At 40.1% G+C, this 19,021-nt stretch overlaps 1 protein-coding gene across 8 annotated transcripts in view; it reads right to left on the reverse strand.

Annotated features, from left to right (window-relative positions):
• The window catches only part of ncor1 (nuclear receptor corepressor 1), a 53,576-nt gene that overhangs the window by 16,431 nt on the left and 18,124 nt on the right, over positions 1–19,021 (reverse strand). For 5 of the 8 annotated variants that reach the window (XM_069539767.1, XM_020085672.2, XM_020085673.2 and 2 more), the window contains exons 11-22: positions 18,904–18,994; positions 18,493–18,671; positions 18,300–18,354; positions 17,565–17,666; positions 10,922–11,052; positions 9,981–10,270; positions 6,628–6,693; positions 3,860–3,996; positions 3,667–3,760; positions 1,241–1,679; positions 1,014–1,137; positions 99–276 (exon numbers count right to left, since the gene is read on the reverse strand). In XM_069539767.1, the coding sequence (XP_069395868.1) occupies positions 99–276; positions 1,014–1,137; positions 1,241–1,679; positions 3,667–3,760; positions 3,860–3,996; positions 6,628–6,693; positions 9,981–10,270; positions 10,922–11,052; positions 17,565–17,666; positions 18,300–18,354; positions 18,493–18,671; positions 18,904–18,994 (1,886 nt within the window). Of the gene's footprint in view, positions 1–98; positions 277–1,013; positions 1,138–1,240; positions 1,680–3,666; positions 3,761–3,859; positions 3,997–6,627; positions 6,694–9,980; positions 10,271–10,921; positions 11,053–15,257; positions 15,897–17,564; positions 17,667–18,299; positions 18,355–18,492; positions 18,672–18,903; positions 18,995–19,021 lie in introns of those variants that run through there. The other 3 variants (XM_069539766.1, XM_069539765.1, XM_020085676.2) reach the window with 2 other exon arrangements.

Below are 19,021 nucleotides of genomic sequence, written 5' to 3' on the forward strand. Positions count from 1 at the left end.
TACACTGCTCACAGCAACAGGGAATGAGGCTGACGGAGCGATGAATAGGGAGGAGGAGTGATGAGGACAGAATGAGGATATTTTTTTTGTTCACTTACCATCTCTGTCAAGCATGGTGGGGCTGCGTGTGTTGAAAGGTGGTCTGCGATCCAGATCTCCCTGATCCTGCCTCTGCTTCTCCTCCTGGTGGGCAGAATCGTGCACCGCTTTGATCTGGTGTTGCAACATGGCAAAACCACTGATGGGCACGCCACCAGGACCAAAAGGACCGGGCAACTGGAGGAGTTAATGAGGGAAAAGGTCCAGATTAGGTGAAATTAAGATATGATACTGCAGCACTGAACAGAGAGCAGTGACACAAAAAATGTATTATTCTTTGCATATCTTGGAACATAAAAAGATATGAGACACATTTCATAACCATAAATAAAAGTGAGACTATATATATGACATTTAAATAAAGACCTTGATAAAAATTCTAGATTTACAGATTAGAAAACAGTCCATTTCGGAGCCCATCGGCTATCATCTGATGGTGGCAATAGCGAATATTTCACCACACAAAAAACAAACAGCGATACTTTTTGATTGGTGGTTTAGGTCCAGACGACATTTTGGCCAATTTCTTCTAACAGCCATCTGCCTATAGCTGATGCATTTTGTCAATGTGATCCACCTCTCTTGCTCTGCACATGGACTGTTTAACTGCAGGCAACCAAAGCCTGCTCAAACATGATTGGTTGAACTAGAGACAGAAACAGAAAAAGGCTTCCGGCCCCAAAATCTTGTCCCTCACCTACAGATTCTGCATATTCCCTAGAACAATCAGTTTCTAGATTACAAAATAGTAAAGAGCAACATAACAGCACACAATGGAACTGTTGGGTCCAGGCTGACAGAATAAACACCTACAGTTTGTAATCTGGCCACATTGCTCATAATGACTGATATGTTATAACCCGCTTCCTGCTTCTGTCCCAATCTGAATGAATCAATGTGAAACTGTGACTAACCATAGGTGGGATGGCAGCTGCCCTCTGTTGCAGCTGCTGGATGTTGAGCTGCACTTGCTTGGGTGAGGACACCAGCACCGAGCCTGGCGGGTTGAGCAGTGAAGGCTTGTCCATGGAGAATATTCTGCCGAGGCACAAGGAAAAGCATATTGGTAACACTCGTGCCCTGTTCTTGTTAACTGCAATTTTGTTCACACAAGTTGAGAACATGTCAGGTAAAAACACACCTCTGTCTTTCAGGCTCTGCTTCCACATCCTCGTCAGCACTGCAGGTGGCACTGGAGTCATTATCTGAATGGAGATCCCTTTGCATCTCGCCATGATCACCTTTTTCTCCTTTTTCCTTCATCTCAGGCTCCATCTTCACCTGAACCTCTCCGGTCTTCATGTCCACATCCTGAGGTTCAGTTTTGGGATGTACTGAGCCAGCATAGGGAGCCACCCTGGACCTTTCCTCCAGAGATCCAGTCTCACTCTCTGGACTTTTCTCTTCCTTGACACAAAGTTCCCCATATGAGGTCTCTTGGGCTTTTCCATTGCTGGCCTGACCTTTGTCCTGGTCAGAGCAGTGAGCATCTCCTGCAGCGTTCTTGGAGTCACCAGACTTTGAGGAGTCAGCCTGAGAGGGGGAGGGGGCGCTCTCTGTATCTGAGCTGTTGTCACCACCTAAGGAAGCATGACAAGATGAATTAGTACATGTCGAAGATAAATGAAACTACTTGCAACTGACAGGGCATTAGTGCAAATTGTGTTGTCATATAAGAATAAAGGACAAGAAAGAAAAATATTATGGAAGGGAAAATGATAAAGTATCCTTTGAAATGGTTTCTTGTAAACCATTTTAATTGATTAAAACTAAAACGTGCGAATGAATTAACACATTTGAATGTTTTATTCAGCAGTATTTATATATCTGCACACACTATACCTCCTGATTAATGGAACAGTTTCCTCCACTGTTGAGAGGATGATTTAGCCGCTGTTGCACTACTTAATAAGAAACATCTTGCAAAGTTTTGTGTGGGTCATTAATGTTATTTGATTATACCGGTTCTTGGAAGAAAGAAAGTTATTGACCTCACCCAATTATACAAGAAGTGTCAAAGAATTATCTAAGACAAACCACAAAGACTTGCAGGCAGCACAATGACATTTATAAAAGGCAAATTAAACTATCAAGTAAGGGCTGCTATCAAAGGAGTGAGTAAATTCCAGGTTTTTGAATCTTCATCAGAAATCTGTGAGACCAACTACTACCTGCTCATCAAATCCACAATACAAGTTAGAGATTACATACACTTTAAACTGATTATGAAACCATTACTTTATGCCTTACATGTCTTTTCTACTCTAAAAAGTATCCACATATACAAACATAATGACGAGTTCCTTTAGTTCACTTCAAAATGTTGCTTTGTACAACTGAAATATGCCAAAGTCAAGACCATGGCCTCAAAGATTAAAAAAACGCTTCATTATACAAACTTATCAGCTGTTGTGTTTATCTCAAACTAAACACACAGTTTGACAAACACGTCACTGAACAAATTGCAACTTTTCATAATATAAAGCAATAATTAATTACTAAATTCATTCACCTTGATGATAAAAACTGTATAAATCTACCTGGTGTGCATCTGTTGCCATGGTGACAGCAGTCCAGATGCTATGTCTATGCAAAAACTATTGCAGATGCAATAAATGTATCAAACTTAAATCCTAGATGCAGCATTACGAAACATCTAAATGACAACCATCAGAATGTTTGTGCGTACACTTTAATAGAGCTGTGCTGAAGCCTCTAGTGGCTTCATGTCTGAATGTATAATGTGGGGTCTGCAGGCTGCAGATCACGAAGACCTGTACAGTGCAGCTTGGGTTTTTGTGAGAGAAGAAGAAAGTTAAGTCAAATAAACATGACAGAAAATGTTGTGACTTCCTATTTTCACTTGTTTCCTCTTGTGAACCTAAACGTGACCACTTTCTAGCAGTTTTCCAATAATGGATAAAATGTTCATATTTTTTATATTAACCAGTGATATTCAGTGCTTATTCATATTTCTAGACATACCTGCCTTTTTCATCCCTGCACCATATAATACCAGAAAACCTGAGGACTTCTGGCAACCAGTGAGGCGAGTAGACAGACAGGCTTACTGGATCAAACAAGAGAACCAGCACTTTGTGTTCAAAGAGCAGGATTTGTTGAGTCTTCAAAGCCAAGAACTGTTATGCAACAGGCGCCCATGTAGTCAGAATTAGTTCATATCTTTTATCTCTTCCTCTCCCCCTTGCCTTTTTTCCTTATTTGATCCTTTTCCCCCTCTCTCATTAAAACTACAGTTAACAGACAGCAAGCACATTGCCATCAACTCAACTGAAATTCTTACATGTCAATTGAGAGGCATTTCAAATCAGGATTTACTGCTTTGCACTGTACTTATCACTACAATCTTTCTCTTTTTACTCTATTTACTTAATAGTAATATCAAGCACAAAGTTTCACAACCCATAGATAAGGACATAAAAATTGAATAAACAGTGTGCTGTGTACTTCCTCCAACGCTGCTTTAAGACTTGTACCTCAGATAAACAGGAACAAAAGTGTGTGAACATGCTTGAGTTTGCGTGTGTGCTTATCCATCTCTCTGACCTTCACTATCGTCTGCATTGTCCTCATCATCATCAGGTGATGCTGTGGCTAGACCTTCACCTTGAGACCTATCAGCACGAGCCCGCCTTGTATCCTGGGAAACACAAAAAAGTAGTATCTTGCATTCATACATTACAGTTACACACGCAATGATAGATCAAGGGTGGAGAGCGTAAGATATCAAAAAGCTTACTTGCTTATGCTGCTGGAGCAGATTGTCCAGATTGTGGCGTCTCTTGTAGTTGAAGTAGAAGTTCTTGCACTGTGCCTCACTTTTGGTGCCCACCATTTTGGCAATGGCTGTCCAGTTTCGCCCATGCTCAACAAGCCCTGGTTGAGGACAAAGACAGACGATGCAGTAATAAAGATTTGCGGCGTTTTAACACTTGCCAAAACCCAAACTTGTAAGACTGAAATCACTTGTTATGTATATAAACTAAGGCTATATTAAAATTCAGACTAATTTAAAGCAGGTTATGCACTGTATTCAAGTGTAGGTATCATAAAGGCACAGCTTGTATAACCAAGAAATCAAAAACCTGATGTAACGATCCCATTCAGACCTGGTATTAACATACGTCCCAATCCGGGACTTGGCCTGAGTGCACCCAAATAGGACTTCAATGCGTCCTGAGATCCAATCACTCAAACCACATTAGATGGTCTAGGAACCATGTGGCCACATTCTTTCCGCTGTGTGAACGTGACAAGAAAGACCCTTACGGCTGAGTAATAACCGAATCATTTTGTGTTTGCGTGATTAGTTGCATTTACAGCACGGAAGTGAGATCAAATCACATTCAGGACATATTTTAATATGAGGTGTGAACACATTTGTGATCAGATCTCTCAGGACGGATTTTAATACCAGGTCTGAACTGGGTCTACGTCGACTTATGTTTAAATTAAACAACTCTCTCATTTCCAATTGCTGCTTCATGTTATGTCAGGGTTATAATTATGATCCATACAGATGATCTCGATAAATTCTTTATAGTCTCTCTCTTTACAATCAACTTTTGTATTGCTGCAAATTTAAACTTTTCTCCTGGGGTCCATGTTGCCATGGCTTGTTTTTAGTCTTCTCCCATCCTGATTAACACTGAGCTTAACACACAATCAGCTTTGATGGTCTCACTAAACTAGCTGCAGTTAACTGGCAGACAGCCGTTTACCTTTGACATAACTCTTCTCTAAATCCTGTAACCCCTGTGACCTCCCCTTCCTCCCAGCCTCACTGAGATGAGGGATAGTGGTCGACATTTGACAAATCACCACAGAGCACAACACAAAGCCCCATTACTATTCACTTCACTGAGAGAATGGGGGTATTAGGAATGTTAAGAGTGGGCCCTTTCAGAGTTGTTAAAACATGCAGATTTAAAAAAAACTTGTATTCAGTATTGTGAATTTTATAACATAGTGTCAAAACCTAGAGTCCAAAAACATCCAATACATACAACTTAAGATGCTTAGTCTCAGATATCTAGGTCTCATTTGCTTTGACTTTATCTAGAATCCATTAAAAATAAATGAAACACACCACAGCAGAGAAAAAAGATATTTCACTAGCATCAGAATCATCTATTACACCAATCTGCCACAGTATTAGAACAGGCAACTAGTTTTAACGTTCTAACTAATCTGTTTATTATTAGTTTACTTGTTTAAATTAAGTTATAAAAAATGACTAAAACGAAAAAATAAATTTGGAAATACGTAAGCGATGTAGAAAAAAACTCTTAGGAATTTATGTTTGGTCGCTTAACTATTGACAAATTGTGACAAAATTGTCGACAAGAGAAATGTTCACACATTTAAATGTCCTCTCTTAACAATTCTGCCCTTTTTTCATTTCTAGATCTGCATAAAACTTTGGAGAAATAACAGTATGATGGTGTTACCATGGCAACAACCTACCCACTCTTTTTGTGCAAACATTTTTGACTTAAGATCAAATTCTGAATTTTAAATTAAAAGAGGTAGATACTTGGCATGTCAAGTTTATTATAATTATTGTAAATGTTACAAGGAAAACATATCTTGAGTCATAAGATAGTGTAGCAGCCCTGCAATAAAAGGCTGTCTTTATGAAGCTGATAATGTTACGTATTTTCTAACTAGGAGGAGCTAATGAGTTATGCTTATTCAGATCAACAGGTTGCAACTATGACAAAGAGGGAACTGTATTCAATAATCAGGCAGGACCAGCCATCCATGGCAGCATAGCATAGAACGGATTTCTGAACGTGCTCTGTCATATGACTAGAGGAGGTCGAGCAGGTTTCTTTTAGGTCGACTAATCCAGAAATAGTTAGAATACAGGTCTGAATGTCTGAGATCATAGCAGCAATATATTTCTGTAAAGGGGGAAGCAAATCTCCAAAACCCACAAAACAGTCTTAATTAATCCACATATAATCCCCAGTGTGTGGTTCTTAGCACTAAGGGAACCCTTCACAGAGCCAGTGACAAAGAGGGAGAGGGGGCACACTCAAGTGGCTTATGACCTGACTGCAGCAGTGCACTCTGAGAGCAGCATGCAACATTTTAAAGAATTTACGAGACCAAAGTGACTTTAAAATTTTTTAGGGGATCTGACAAAGTGTTTGAGTGTGAATAATAGATAGCGATCTCGGAAGAAGCCACAAAAAACACTGATGCTTAATGGATGGCCTTAAAATATAAATTCTATGAATACAGCAGAACGGTGGAGCTAAAAGACCTCCATGGGTCTCTGACAGCTTCCAGTAAAGCAGCAGCAGCACAAGTTTAGGTTAATGCGAACATTCATTCCTGCGTGCATGTAAGAAACAGGCAGGGCGAGGCAACATCAGATTATCAGAGGAGGAAAAGAGAAGGGGGGGGGCAAGCAAAGATCATAAAAAGCAGAGGAGCCACAGTAACACAAAACAGGAGGACAGAGAGATAAAGCCAGAGAGAGATTAATTAAAAAGCTACCTTTTTTGGCGACCTCCATCTCCTCCTCGGTCCAGCGAGAAGTTTCTCCGGTTTCAGCAGCACCAGCTAAATCACAAAGAGGAGAAAAAGGAGTCCCATAAGCTCTGACAGGGAGAAAGACAGATAGAGAGCAACAGAGAAGGAGGGAGGGAGACAGAGAGAGAGCGAGAGAGTGGCAGTCCTCTCTTCAGCCGTCTTCTTCTCATGGCCACTAATCTAATAATCTGTTTACATTCAGGGGCTGCCGAGACCTGCTCCCTCACTTACACTCATGCTCTAGCTCACTCTCACAATCTCTTTCTCTCTCTCTCTCTCTCTCCCCCCCTTCCCCTCAGCCCAGTACAAACGCTCCTCCTCTCTAATCCATGAGGGGAGGGCCTTGGTCAGCTGATGTAGCACCAGACAGTGGAGGAGTTAAGAGCTGTGCCTCCCTCTCTGGGAAAAGGCCTTGGATGGAGACAAATAATCAAATAGAAGAGCCAGTCCTCCCTCCCGCCCCTTCTACTGTGACACCGTGCATCTCATGCACACTCCTCCTTCTTGCCTTGGTTAAACTACACAGATCCACCCCACCCCAACAAACACAAAATTCACAGAAGTGCAAAGTTAGCGTGGAGGGGGCCGAGTGAACTCTAGCCTACTCTCTCCCATGGAACCCACTGAGACTGAGTAAACATTTGGACTAATATAGCAGCAGATGTACCCTTGACATTAACAGGAGGCTTGCCCACCACCCACACCCACCCACCTCGAAGATGAGGAGATCGGTTCTCACTGTTAAGATGGCTCCTACCAAAGGTCCTCCAGCCACACTTAGTTAAACAAATGTCGACTGGACTAGGCTTCTGTCTCCAATAGCAAAACTGACATGTTCTCCCTGTGACAGCCTCGGCCCCTCTAGGGCGAGCATTAATCTCTGGGCTAAGAAAACAGGCTGAATGTCTGTCTATAGCGTAACATTTGACGGAATGACAGTCACACACAAAATTAATCAGCAGCTTCCTAAACTTGCCTGGCATCATTGCAAACGGGAAAGGCTGACAGATATCTACCCTTTAGTGTCTAGCCCACTTATTTCTAAGAAGCACCATAGCTGGAGGGGTTACAACAGAGCAAGCAAACAGTTGACATAGTCCTACGTGAAGCGTGATATGCCCAGAACAGAGCCAGAAAGGTCAGAGGGTTGACAGGATGGAAGGACACAATCAATCCCGTTATTGAGCAGACTTTGCATTACTTTAAAAGTGCTGAGTGAGGTGAAGCTCGACAGACGGCAGCACTAGCAGGTGGCAAAGAAGCACAGCACACTTACAAAACAGTTAATTAATGATTCACATTAACGTCCGCGGCGAGCTTAGCACACAGGGACTCGGATACCTGAGCTAACACCGACAGAGAGACAGACTTCAAAGGGTGGAGGAGTACAAGTGCATGACTAAGCACCATGACAACAGCTGAACCAGAGCCGTGGTTTGCCATGGGGATGGACAGACTACAAAGCCCTTCCTGAGTGGAGTGCAGAGCACGACAGAGTCTGTCTGACGCTAAGCACTCGGAGTATGAACCTATTGAACCAACTGTCCGCTCTCAGGATAAACTGGTTAGCTTTACGTTTCAAAAAGAAGAAACTGCAGCACTAAAGCCTGACACATCTGTTAAATTTTTAAACATACAAATGTATTATGATATCTGGCAAGTGTTATTCCATTCTTCCAAAGCATAACATAAGATGTGAACAGTATGAACATTCTATGTTACATCAGGTCCGTCAGTGACAACACCTAAATTATTCATCAGAGAGAAAAGAATATCTTGCGCCCACTGTGACATTCATGAGGCTAAACTGCGGACAGAGCTCACTTCACAGAAACCATTCTAGTTAATTGCGTAGGTTACCGTGTGCTTGTTAATAATTACATAAGAGCAATATCTGTATAAAAGAATTTGCTTGTTTATCATGGGAATTAAAAAACACCCTAAGAGGGCTTAGCAATAAACCAAAAATGTATCAATACTGACATTTATAAGCTCTAACTCACCTAATTTTGCTTGTGTCGGTTAATCCGGTTTATACTTTCCCCAATGCGTGCATTCATGAACTGTCGGGCTTCGGCTATGTTCTGTATCAACCTGCTGCATGTTTTCCCTCCTCACTCCCCCGTTGACCTGCGCTCACATTACCCATTAATAATAAACACCAACACTAATCAGGACACGTATTTAAACACAAAAAAGTCCAACATTTTGCGTGCACACACAACAAGAGACTTAACGTGACGCACACAGGATATCCGGGTTAAAGTGAACTAAACGATCCAACATCATCGATTAATGACTAAATAAATGTGATCATCAGTTTGTGTAAAGCGCGACAGGGACAAGGAGACACACAAATGCAGGAGAGAAGTTCAAGGCATAACATTGTGGGAGCTATCAAGTTTTTAGTGTGTGATGTCACTGATGTCCACAAATGTCTCTGGAATACTGTAAAATATACTGATACATTAAAAAAAACTATAAATCCTGCTCTTTGCTTTCTCATCTGTTTCTTCTCTTTTACATACCCGCTTGCTTACTATCATTGCAGAGGGAAAATGACCGTGGGTCAACAGCCAATAACACCCAAGTTACGGATATCTGAATAGCATCATTTACTAATAGGTGTGTTTGCTGTGTTCAGTTCAAACAATCACCCCTTAGGTGAAAACCCAGCAGAATATTGTGGGAACACTTTCATTTTGTGGACAGCAAAATAACAAAAACAAGAAAACTCACAATCAAAAATAATTTTCATTTTGAAAGAAGTGTTGTTTGTATTTAGGAACAAAGTTTCCCATCAGTCAGCAATAGACTTCAAGTGACAATATTCATAACTTGGATTTTTTTACAATAAAAAAACTCTTCACATATGACTTCACAACCATTTTAAAGGTAGAAAGTCGCAATTGTGTTGCCGTCTTGTTGGTTTACAATGCCATTAAATCTGAATGAATTACACGATCTTTCTCCTGGTATGTGTAAAACAAATTGAATGGTTGTGGAGAATCTAAGAAAGCTAATGATATTTGGCATGTCTACATTGAAAAACATTTAAGTAAGTTAAATGTATACCTCCTGCTATGGTGCCTTGCTCAAGGATAACACGCCCCCAGAAACCAGCTGGGTTCAAAGAGGCACTTGGTTATTTACATTATACTGGCAAATATATGATGTATATGTATGTTCACACATATATTTTGCATAGATATGTATCATTAAAATTGTGAACTCCCTTTCTGTCATTTATGTGTCAGCATATGTGTTCCTGTGTAGCAACATATCTTCAACAACTTCCAGAGAGCACAAGAATTCACCTTTATTAGCATCCATGGCAGACACTGGAGTTTTTGCACCCTCCTTCATGGCCTTCTGTGCTGGATCAGATTTCGGGAGCTGTGGAGGATCTGGTAAGGCAGGATCAGAGGCAGAGGGAGGTCCTTCCTCAGCCGCCACAGTTGCAGCCTCATTGGCCATGGAGCGTGTGGTGACTCTCCCCTTACGACGGCCCTGGCTGTTGGCAGTCTTCCTGCCACGCGGCGTGTTTTGCTCCTTTCCGTCCTCGTCCTCCCCACCGTCACACTTGTCTTTGTCCTTGCCAATGTCCCTGTGGTTTTGGAGAGGGAAAGCACAGCTTTAGAGAGTATTCGTACAGCAAATATCGATTCACTTCTGACTCAGCAACATGCCCTTTTTGTAATCTGTTCTTTTCCCCCATGACTTAACACAAGAAAAGAAGAGTTGGTCTGCACTCAAACCGAACAGACATGTTAACAAGTTTGCAAGTTGCAAACTAGTGGCAGAGCACCACAACAGATACTGCTCTGCCACTTCCAAGTCATCTCTAGACCACAAACATGCATCACTCCACCAAGAGCCTGGGGATGTAAAATCTTACCATTATAATAATGGTAACACAAAACTAGAATTTGTTTTATGATAAAAAGAGACCAGCTACATTAACTGTGTGTAACTCTTGTGCTCGTTCCTTTTAAATGTCAACAAGTAACATTCATTTAGCACAAGCTACAGTCATATCCCTTGTCATATCTCATATCTATCATATCTCTCTCATATCCATGGGTTGGAAGCATATAGTTGATATACACAACTGTAAGTAAAATAACTAGCTCACAATAACATATATAATAAATAATCCTAGTGTATGGACCAATATCTGACATTGAACACAGAACTTTACCTGCAGGCCCTGATGGAACCAGATTAACAAAGAGACAAACAACTATTCATAACTCACCTAGAATCCTCCTTTTCATCTTTCTCTTCCTCGTCCTTCTTTTCCTCGTCCTCTTTTTTCTCGGACTTCTCAGATTTGTCCTCTTCGTTTTTGTCGTCTGTCTTCTCTTCTTGTGAGGGACGTGTTATTTGCTGCAAAAAAGGGAAAATATTAAGTATTTCCTCCTTGAAACATTAAAAAAAGGTTCATGTGCATTGCAAAAAAACCAATACAAAGCAGTGCAAGCTACTCAGTCCACACTGAAATGTTACAATTTATAACTGCCACACACACTCCTGACATTTAATACTTCTTGCTAACAGCCATCTTCTGATGGTATAGCATTGGCCCTGTGAGCCCAGAGGACCATGTAAAATTATACAACAGAATATAATTTTTCTCAATAAGTAATGACAATATGGAATATGAGGCATCTAGTTGTGCAGAGGGATAAGGGATCAAATGCTTTGAATTTTCTTCCATACTGCAACAGATAAAAATGTAGAAAGTCTAAGGTAGAAAATGAGAAGATCTTAGCATATTAAAATAAAAAAAGTGTTGGAGGATGAGTTCAGAACAATATCACATTCTACATAAAGGAGAGTGAAAACTCCATTGAAAAACTTGATTTCAAAAAACAGGTCCAATAGAGTGATTGAGGGCAGAGCAACATTCTTTATCATCACCACTTGCGCGGTACACCACAGAATGCTTCCTCCTGCATGCTCCATGAAAGCGCTGTGCTGGAACAAGTCTGGCTATGCCAAGCCAAACATCCCATGCTGGTACCAGATGGGGTCAAGGAATGTGCTTCACTCAATGGCAAAGGCAAAAAAATGGAGGCAATGAGAAGGAAGACAGGGCGACAAAATAAAAAAGAGAAGAAAGCAAGGTTGTAGCGGGTCAATTTCGCAACAACACGGCTCTACATAAAAGGAGACTGGTTGCCAAATAACACAATTAAGCCTGATGCAGAAAAGCCTGACACCTTTATAGAAACAGTCACACTGATAAAATGATAACAGCTTATCAGCTTTAGCTGACCAGACAGTAGCCGTTTTAATGCCTGTGTCTCCTGACTTGCAGAAATAGCTCCGGCCAGCTCTAAACAGGAACAGCCAATAACCAGCAGGATTTGCCTTCCAGGAGTGGAGCTACATGACAAGCAAAATCAAATCTGCAATATTAAAAAGAAAACTCCATGTGATGCTCTATTAGATTTACCCTTTATACTTTATATAAGTCTGATCACAGCCTTCCCTTCGTGCCCCTTAAATCAATTGTAAACAAAACTGGAAATTTGATTTGTAGTTGATGTCACTGCTGTTATCTGCTTATTTGTCAAGACTGCATGATACGTTTGCGCTTACTTTTTGCTGCAGATCAGGTCACCTGAATATGATGGTGCCATTCATTTAAAAAAAATGTTTTGACCTAGTTCTACTCCTGCAGAGTCAGAGCTCAGGTGTAAGTTAAGGTATGCCGTACAGACATGACCACGTAAAACCTGAATTGGAATTTTAAATCTTGGCTCATTTCTTGCCTGGATGAATGTTTTAGCACTCAATAATTCAGAGGAATTTTTGCAGCAGAGAAATTTTGTGTTTAAGGCAGATTTATTCTCCCCATTCATGTCCTCCATTGAGATGCTGTTCTGGTTGGGCATGGGAGCGCTTGTGTTTGCTTTGGAGGTGGTCAGAGAGTCATGGCATTCCTGCCTCTTCTCCCACACTGCGTAAAGAGCCTCTACACACAGATGTCCTCCAAAAGTCAATGAGGCCCTGTGGTTCTGCGGTTCTGTGGGTTTCCAGCGTTTTAAATGAAGCTCTTTTCTGACCTGGCTTGAATACTTTGAGTTTTAACTTCTCTGCTCTTTTGCTGATTCACAATCACAAGTCCTGTTTGATTTAGGAAATAATGGAGCCACAAGTCAATCTTCCCTTTCCTACCACAGAATTATGGCCGCCAGAGGAATCTCTCACTTTTGCTTCAAGCTGTTTCAATGCAATAATAGGACAATGTAAAATACACATTTTATGCTATTATATTATTACAACGCATCACCTCCATCCTTGCAAATCATTAAAGTAATTGCCAACATCCAGGGACACAATTAGCCAGAAACATTCTAGTTAAATGGGTAAAGTGGAAAAGAATAAGGAAAGGAAATGAAGCTGTGCATCTTCTGGTCCTAAAATAACAATAAAAACTGTGTTACAGGTGAACAGACTCAACAGAAACTGTTGAAAGAAAGGGGGGCCGGAACGGGAACGGAAGTGTGTGTGTGTGGGGGGTGTTAACTGGTTTAACTGGGAATTGCCACCAGTTAACAGAGTTAATATCACGTCTACATGTAAGGAATTGGTCAGCCTTTATGGAACCCAATAACAAAGAACAGACATGTGCAAGGAGTTGCACATATTTTCACAAGCTGAACAACACGTGATAGTGTGTATACACTGTTTAAATGTACCAATATAAACACATTAAGCTGAAGGGTAGGAAATAAGGTAAACAACATAAAAAAGCCAGGAGACTGAATACAATTACATGAGAAGAATTCTGTCTGCTCCTTTTAAGTCAAATCAATTCATGAGTGGGAAAAAGTGGCACAACATCAAAGCATAAAGTGCTTGTAGAATATAATCATAAAAAATATCAAAGCTCATGTGTTTCAGAAACAGGCCTTTATCAGTATTTAAAGTGTTGATATATGCAATGTATACAGGCCAATCAGGTCAATTACTTGATTAAAAAGGTGTGCAGGAGACCATTCCCTGCCCTTTGTGGTTTCTTAAGAAAGCGCACTCCTCAAAAAAGTTCAAAACATCATCAGAACTGAGCTCTGTCATATTTTTCATCATTTAATGAATGGAATCTTGTACGGACAACCCACAAATTACTCACATTTTGCTTTCTAAATGCTTATATTTTTTTTTAGTCCATGCTGGCATTTTTCCACAAACACATGCTCTGCACGATTCTCAGTGTTCACCTCTTCTGATGAATGTGCTGCGTTAGACAACAAAGCCTGGCCTGAAGCATAGGTGTATCGTTTAGTTTATCAGATGAGATCAAACTTAATGGATGGCTGTGGTAAAACTGGATTTCACAGAATTGGATAATGGAAGCTGTAATTTCTGCCCTACCCTCCTCTCACAGTGTGCAGTCTTTGTTTCGCATTTGTCTATGGTTCTTAAGACAATGGCAGTTGAACACAAATGATTAACACTGGTCCCATAAAAATACGTCAGAGAAGATATGCAGTATGCACATATTAGTCCAATATGCAATGATTGTTATTGAGTTAATTTGTTTAAAATGGATAACCTAACCTCATCAATGAAGTGTGATTTAAGAGCAATACCAAATAGTGCTGTGGGAAGTGCACAACAGTGGAGCTCTAGAAAGTCACTAAAATAATTAGTAAAGTTACAGCATCATGTTGTAACATAATCACTGAGGGACCACATCTCCTTTGGCTTTAATGTAGATAAATATTACACAGTGATAAACCATTATCAAGGCCATAAAGGAGAAGATCATAAAATACACACTTCATTACAACTGGTCTTGATTAAATTTCTATATTAGCAGTCAATGTTAAACATCACACGTGCAGGATAAAATATACAAATAAGTATAAGTAAATAAAAATGGTCCTTTACTGCAAACAAATTTAAGTTGAGACGTTTTTCTTGAAGTGAGGAGCTAGAAGCTAACAGAAATAAAGAGATGCTGTGTTTCTGTCAGAACAGACCAGCATGAACAAGATGACCCTCACAAAGAAGGAGCAACATCTACTTTTGAAAATAATCAGTGCAGACATGGTGGGGAGTGAAACATGTGAAGGCTTCCACAAGAGTATGTATAGTGAGTGTTGAACTAATGTTTGTTTGTTTGTATTTTTGAGTGTTTGGCATCACAAGCAAGTCTGAATATTCATTTCATTCCAGTTAAATTGAGCTGCCATCTGGGAAATACACCTGTAGCTAATTTACTCAAGAAATGTAGAAAGTATAATGTCAAAGGGTCTAATGTCAAATAAGCTCTGTTAAGTAGAATTTGACATGAACATTTTCTCATCTAAAAAAATCATACTCGAGAGCATAAACACAATTGCACATGCATGACCACAAAGCCATGGCTTGACTGTTAAATTAAGACCATGTCCTAAAAAAAACTACCTTAAAATAGCCGAGGGTGACTGCCTACAAGCCTGAAGTAAACACACATGCTAAGAAACAATCTGCACAAGCAGAAGAGCAACCGAAAATAAGATTAACCAAAAAATGAAAAGACAGCAAAAGTGTTGCATCAAGTAAAAGAAAAATTGGTTCCATATCTAGTGACATACCTGCAAGCTCATTTGCTGCTCATAAACCCCCCTTGCTCTGCTGTGAGCCACAGCTTACTGGTGTTGCAAATGTGAGTTTACCCTCCAGTAGTTCCATAGCGGTGGTAGCGATAGCAGTAGAGGGGCAGGACAGCACCATAGCAGAGCTCCTTAGAAGGGCTGTCGGGCCACGGTACCGCCGCACATATTCCAGGAAAGTGTGTCATCAGGCCGCTTAAGCCGCCCAAAGAATTGTCCATCTCACATGCACACACTAATCTATGCAGGGTCACTCAAGGTAATCCCTGCCGTGCACTCCTCTTTGATTGGCACTCACAGCAGCACAGTGAGTTTTTTGGACCTGTCAGATGGCTGGGCTGTACCAAACTCAACATTTCAGAGAGGGGTGACTTTTTCTCTCTTGCTCTCTCTCTGTCTCTCTCTCTCTCAAAGGAACAGAAGAAAGAGGAAATGGAAAAGAAAAAAAAACAACAGCACATACTCCACCAGATAAGCTGCCAGCGTCTAGCTGAGGTTTTTTTTCGTTTCACTCGCTCACCCTACATTCCTTTGCTCTTGCTTTTGCTCACTCCGTCTTCTTCCTTCCCTCTCTAATGACTCGCTCTGCTCACTTGAACTGCAGTTGTGAAGTCGCACCAGTAACTCACCACCCCCTGAATTTAACTGTTTCAAATCACAAAGCATTTTTCACATAATCAACGAACACATGATGGTTTAGTGACGACAAAGAAACTGAACTTAATCATTAAATGACATTGTATTTTATGTTTAACAATCACACAAAATTTGTGCAAGTGTAAAAAAAAATATTGTAGGGGCCAAATTTAGATGTTACAAAACATGACATGTTAAGGACTGCACAACAGATGCTGAACTGGATCTTACTTGGACACTGACAACTTGGTATTTATCAGTGTTTAACATTCACGTTATTCCACTGTGAAGAGAAAGAAACAGACAATGTTTTCTCTTAAATTTAGAAAAAGGAACCTGCAATTGACCCACTGCTTGAAACAACCATGAACTCCAAAAACACATGGAGATAGTCTTCAAGAAGCTGCCATTAACACAAAACAAGTCATCTCTCAACTGCTGACATGTTCACACATGAATGGCACAAGATTAAAAGATTAAGTCTGGGTAAGTCGTCCATGAAGAAACTGTGCCTGTCACTTGGAAAAATCTGAAGAACCATCTATCTGTTGAAGATATATTCATGAATCATTGTGCTCTCCACCTCCTCCAATGTAAAGAAACAATCAACAACCAACCCATTGTGTTCTGCAGTAAATGTACTTGGCGCAGGGACAGAATGTCCAGTACGGAGACCGTGGCATCAGTGAAGCAAGGAGAAGACGTCCACCAGAATGAGTGAAAACAATGTTTAATGTCACCCAACAGACTTGGGAGATGGTGCATCTATTAGTACTGGATTTCGATGCCAAGACAACAATAACACAAAGTTCTGATGATCAATAATATATCTTCATAGTATTCACTTTGTACTTGCACACACATTTAAGGAAGGGGCAACTTCATTTTGTGACAAAGCAGTAGCAGACACAGCAATAGGATGAAGCAGACAAAACATATTGGCTGTTATCGATTTAGTGAAACTGGTCATTTCAGTTATACACTCCTTTATGCTTTTTTTGTTTTTATATTTGAGTGCATCCCAACTTTCCCAATGTTCTGAATGTCCTCCTTGCTCTGGCCTAACCATTTGTCTCCCAGTGTGTTTTGACTGAGATGGGCAACTAATGAATATTCCCATTTGATGATTGTTTACTTAATAAATTAAGTAATAATGCAATAATTTACAAAATGTATTAAAAAAAAATGCCTTAGATGTGTCTTCAAATTTTTTTCATTTTATCTTTGTCAATCTAAGCCCCAGAGTGTGCATTCTGCTTCCTGTTCCACTAACTTTGGCCCAATATTAGCGCCGGTAACAAGGCAAAATGCTTACCAATCAACATTATAGATAGGTGTGGTGCTGGTGTCATATGTGTAGTAGATGTACAGTATATCTATGACTAACTAAATGCGCGTGTGGCAAGAGTCTGAAAAACGCAAAGCTGCAAACTCAGCAGCTACCTGAGTGACAAAGTTGTTTCCAATGCAAACTCTGTAAATTGTATTCTTGTAAGCTTGTTCAGATCTTAAATGTTACACACAGTTGCATCTTTATGTAAGCCCAAATTTAACTAACTGCTTTGTTATCTTTAATATTTTATTGCTGTTATATTCACCAGATGGTGCATTTGATTAAGATATATGCTCAGGATAAAAACAACTCAGGCTTACCTGGTTCCTTCCTCTCCGTCTTCCATAATTTCGCCTCACCAGCGTCTTGTAGTTGTGGTTCTTCTTGGTTAAGTAGTAATATAGGACACAGTCGGCAACACACTGAAACAAGAAATAGCAACAAATTCACTCATTTGCTTGTTTCATGTGTTTAGATGAAAAAAGTTTGTATGTATTACAGCTGTTCCGTAAGATATCACAATCATGTGGCTAGGCAAGTCTTTCTCAATCTGTCTAAAGTGAGTCTTTTAATGATAATACGTGTTAATCATTGTTTAGTTAGCCCAGTTTAACCTGCAGAGGTCTCTGGAGGAAAGTGACAAATGTTCTGCTAGAATGGATGATGAGTTAAAAAAGAACAGTGTGAAAGATGTTAAATGCAAAAGAAAATGATTATGCAAGGAGTGAGAGTGGATTGAACTCACTACAATAACTCTGTAGATTAATGTTTTAACTAGTAAGTTAGCCATGGATGTCTTACTGAACATAAAGCAGTCAAACACTTTAACACTGGCAGATATTTACATAGTGACGAAAAAATGTAAATCCTGCTTTACCCATATAGTTATTGCGTATGGTATATCACGCAGTGTGATGAATCACAAAATGAGGAAGATTACTCACTGCATCAGTGAGCATAAGTTTGTTTCACTTTTCTTCTAGCTAAGATATGTGTAATGCGGGAAGCAGCAGTCTGCGTTATGTTTTCATATGAAAATAGAAGCAGGAGTTTACCTTTCTCTCTAGATAGGAGGCAATCAGGCCAAAGTTCTTGGGGTGTTGGACAAACCTACAAAGAGTAGACAGCTGTTACTCATGTGCCAAAGCCAAAAATAAATTGGTTCATAAATATTTCTGCATAACATATTCACACAGTCAAACTGTGACCTGGCCATGTTGTATCATCCACTAAACAAAAACAACTTACTTCTCCTTAAATATCTCCTTTTCATGTTCTGTCCAAACATTCATGAACTGCCGGGCTTTGTACACCTTCATTGGGTCATCCATCAGTCCATTCATGTTGATGAACTTGACTCGCCTCTGCTCAGAGTCGTACATCATGGGAGGGATGACTGACATCTGTCTCATCTGTTTCTCATTGTTCTTTGAAACAGAAAAGTGAACATAGTAACTCCAGAGCAGTTGCACTCAAAAAACATTTTTCTACTTGAAAATCTGCTCCTAGGTTTTTTTGACAGATTATAACAAAGACAGTTGGGATCATTAGAATGTGGATGGTGATATGAACCTTTTAATTCACCTATGTACCTTCACAATAGAACGCAATATGTGGGTTAAGCAACATTTTTCAAAAGGATCTACAGCATGTACCCACCTCCTGCTCAGAAAGGCCATCTATGATTTCAGAAATCTCATGCTCGCTCCTTGCAATTGTTGCAGAAAGGCCCGTCCCTCTTTGTCCAACCCTGTAGAAAAAAGGAAAATATTGCATA

The sequence above is a fragment of the Paralichthys olivaceus genome, chromosome 15, assembly GCF_024713975.1.
Source record: "Paralichthys olivaceus isolate ysfri-2021 chromosome 15, ASM2471397v2, whole genome shotgun sequence".
NCBI lineage: Eukaryota > Metazoa > Chordata > Actinopteri > Pleuronectiformes > Paralichthyidae > Paralichthys > Paralichthys olivaceus.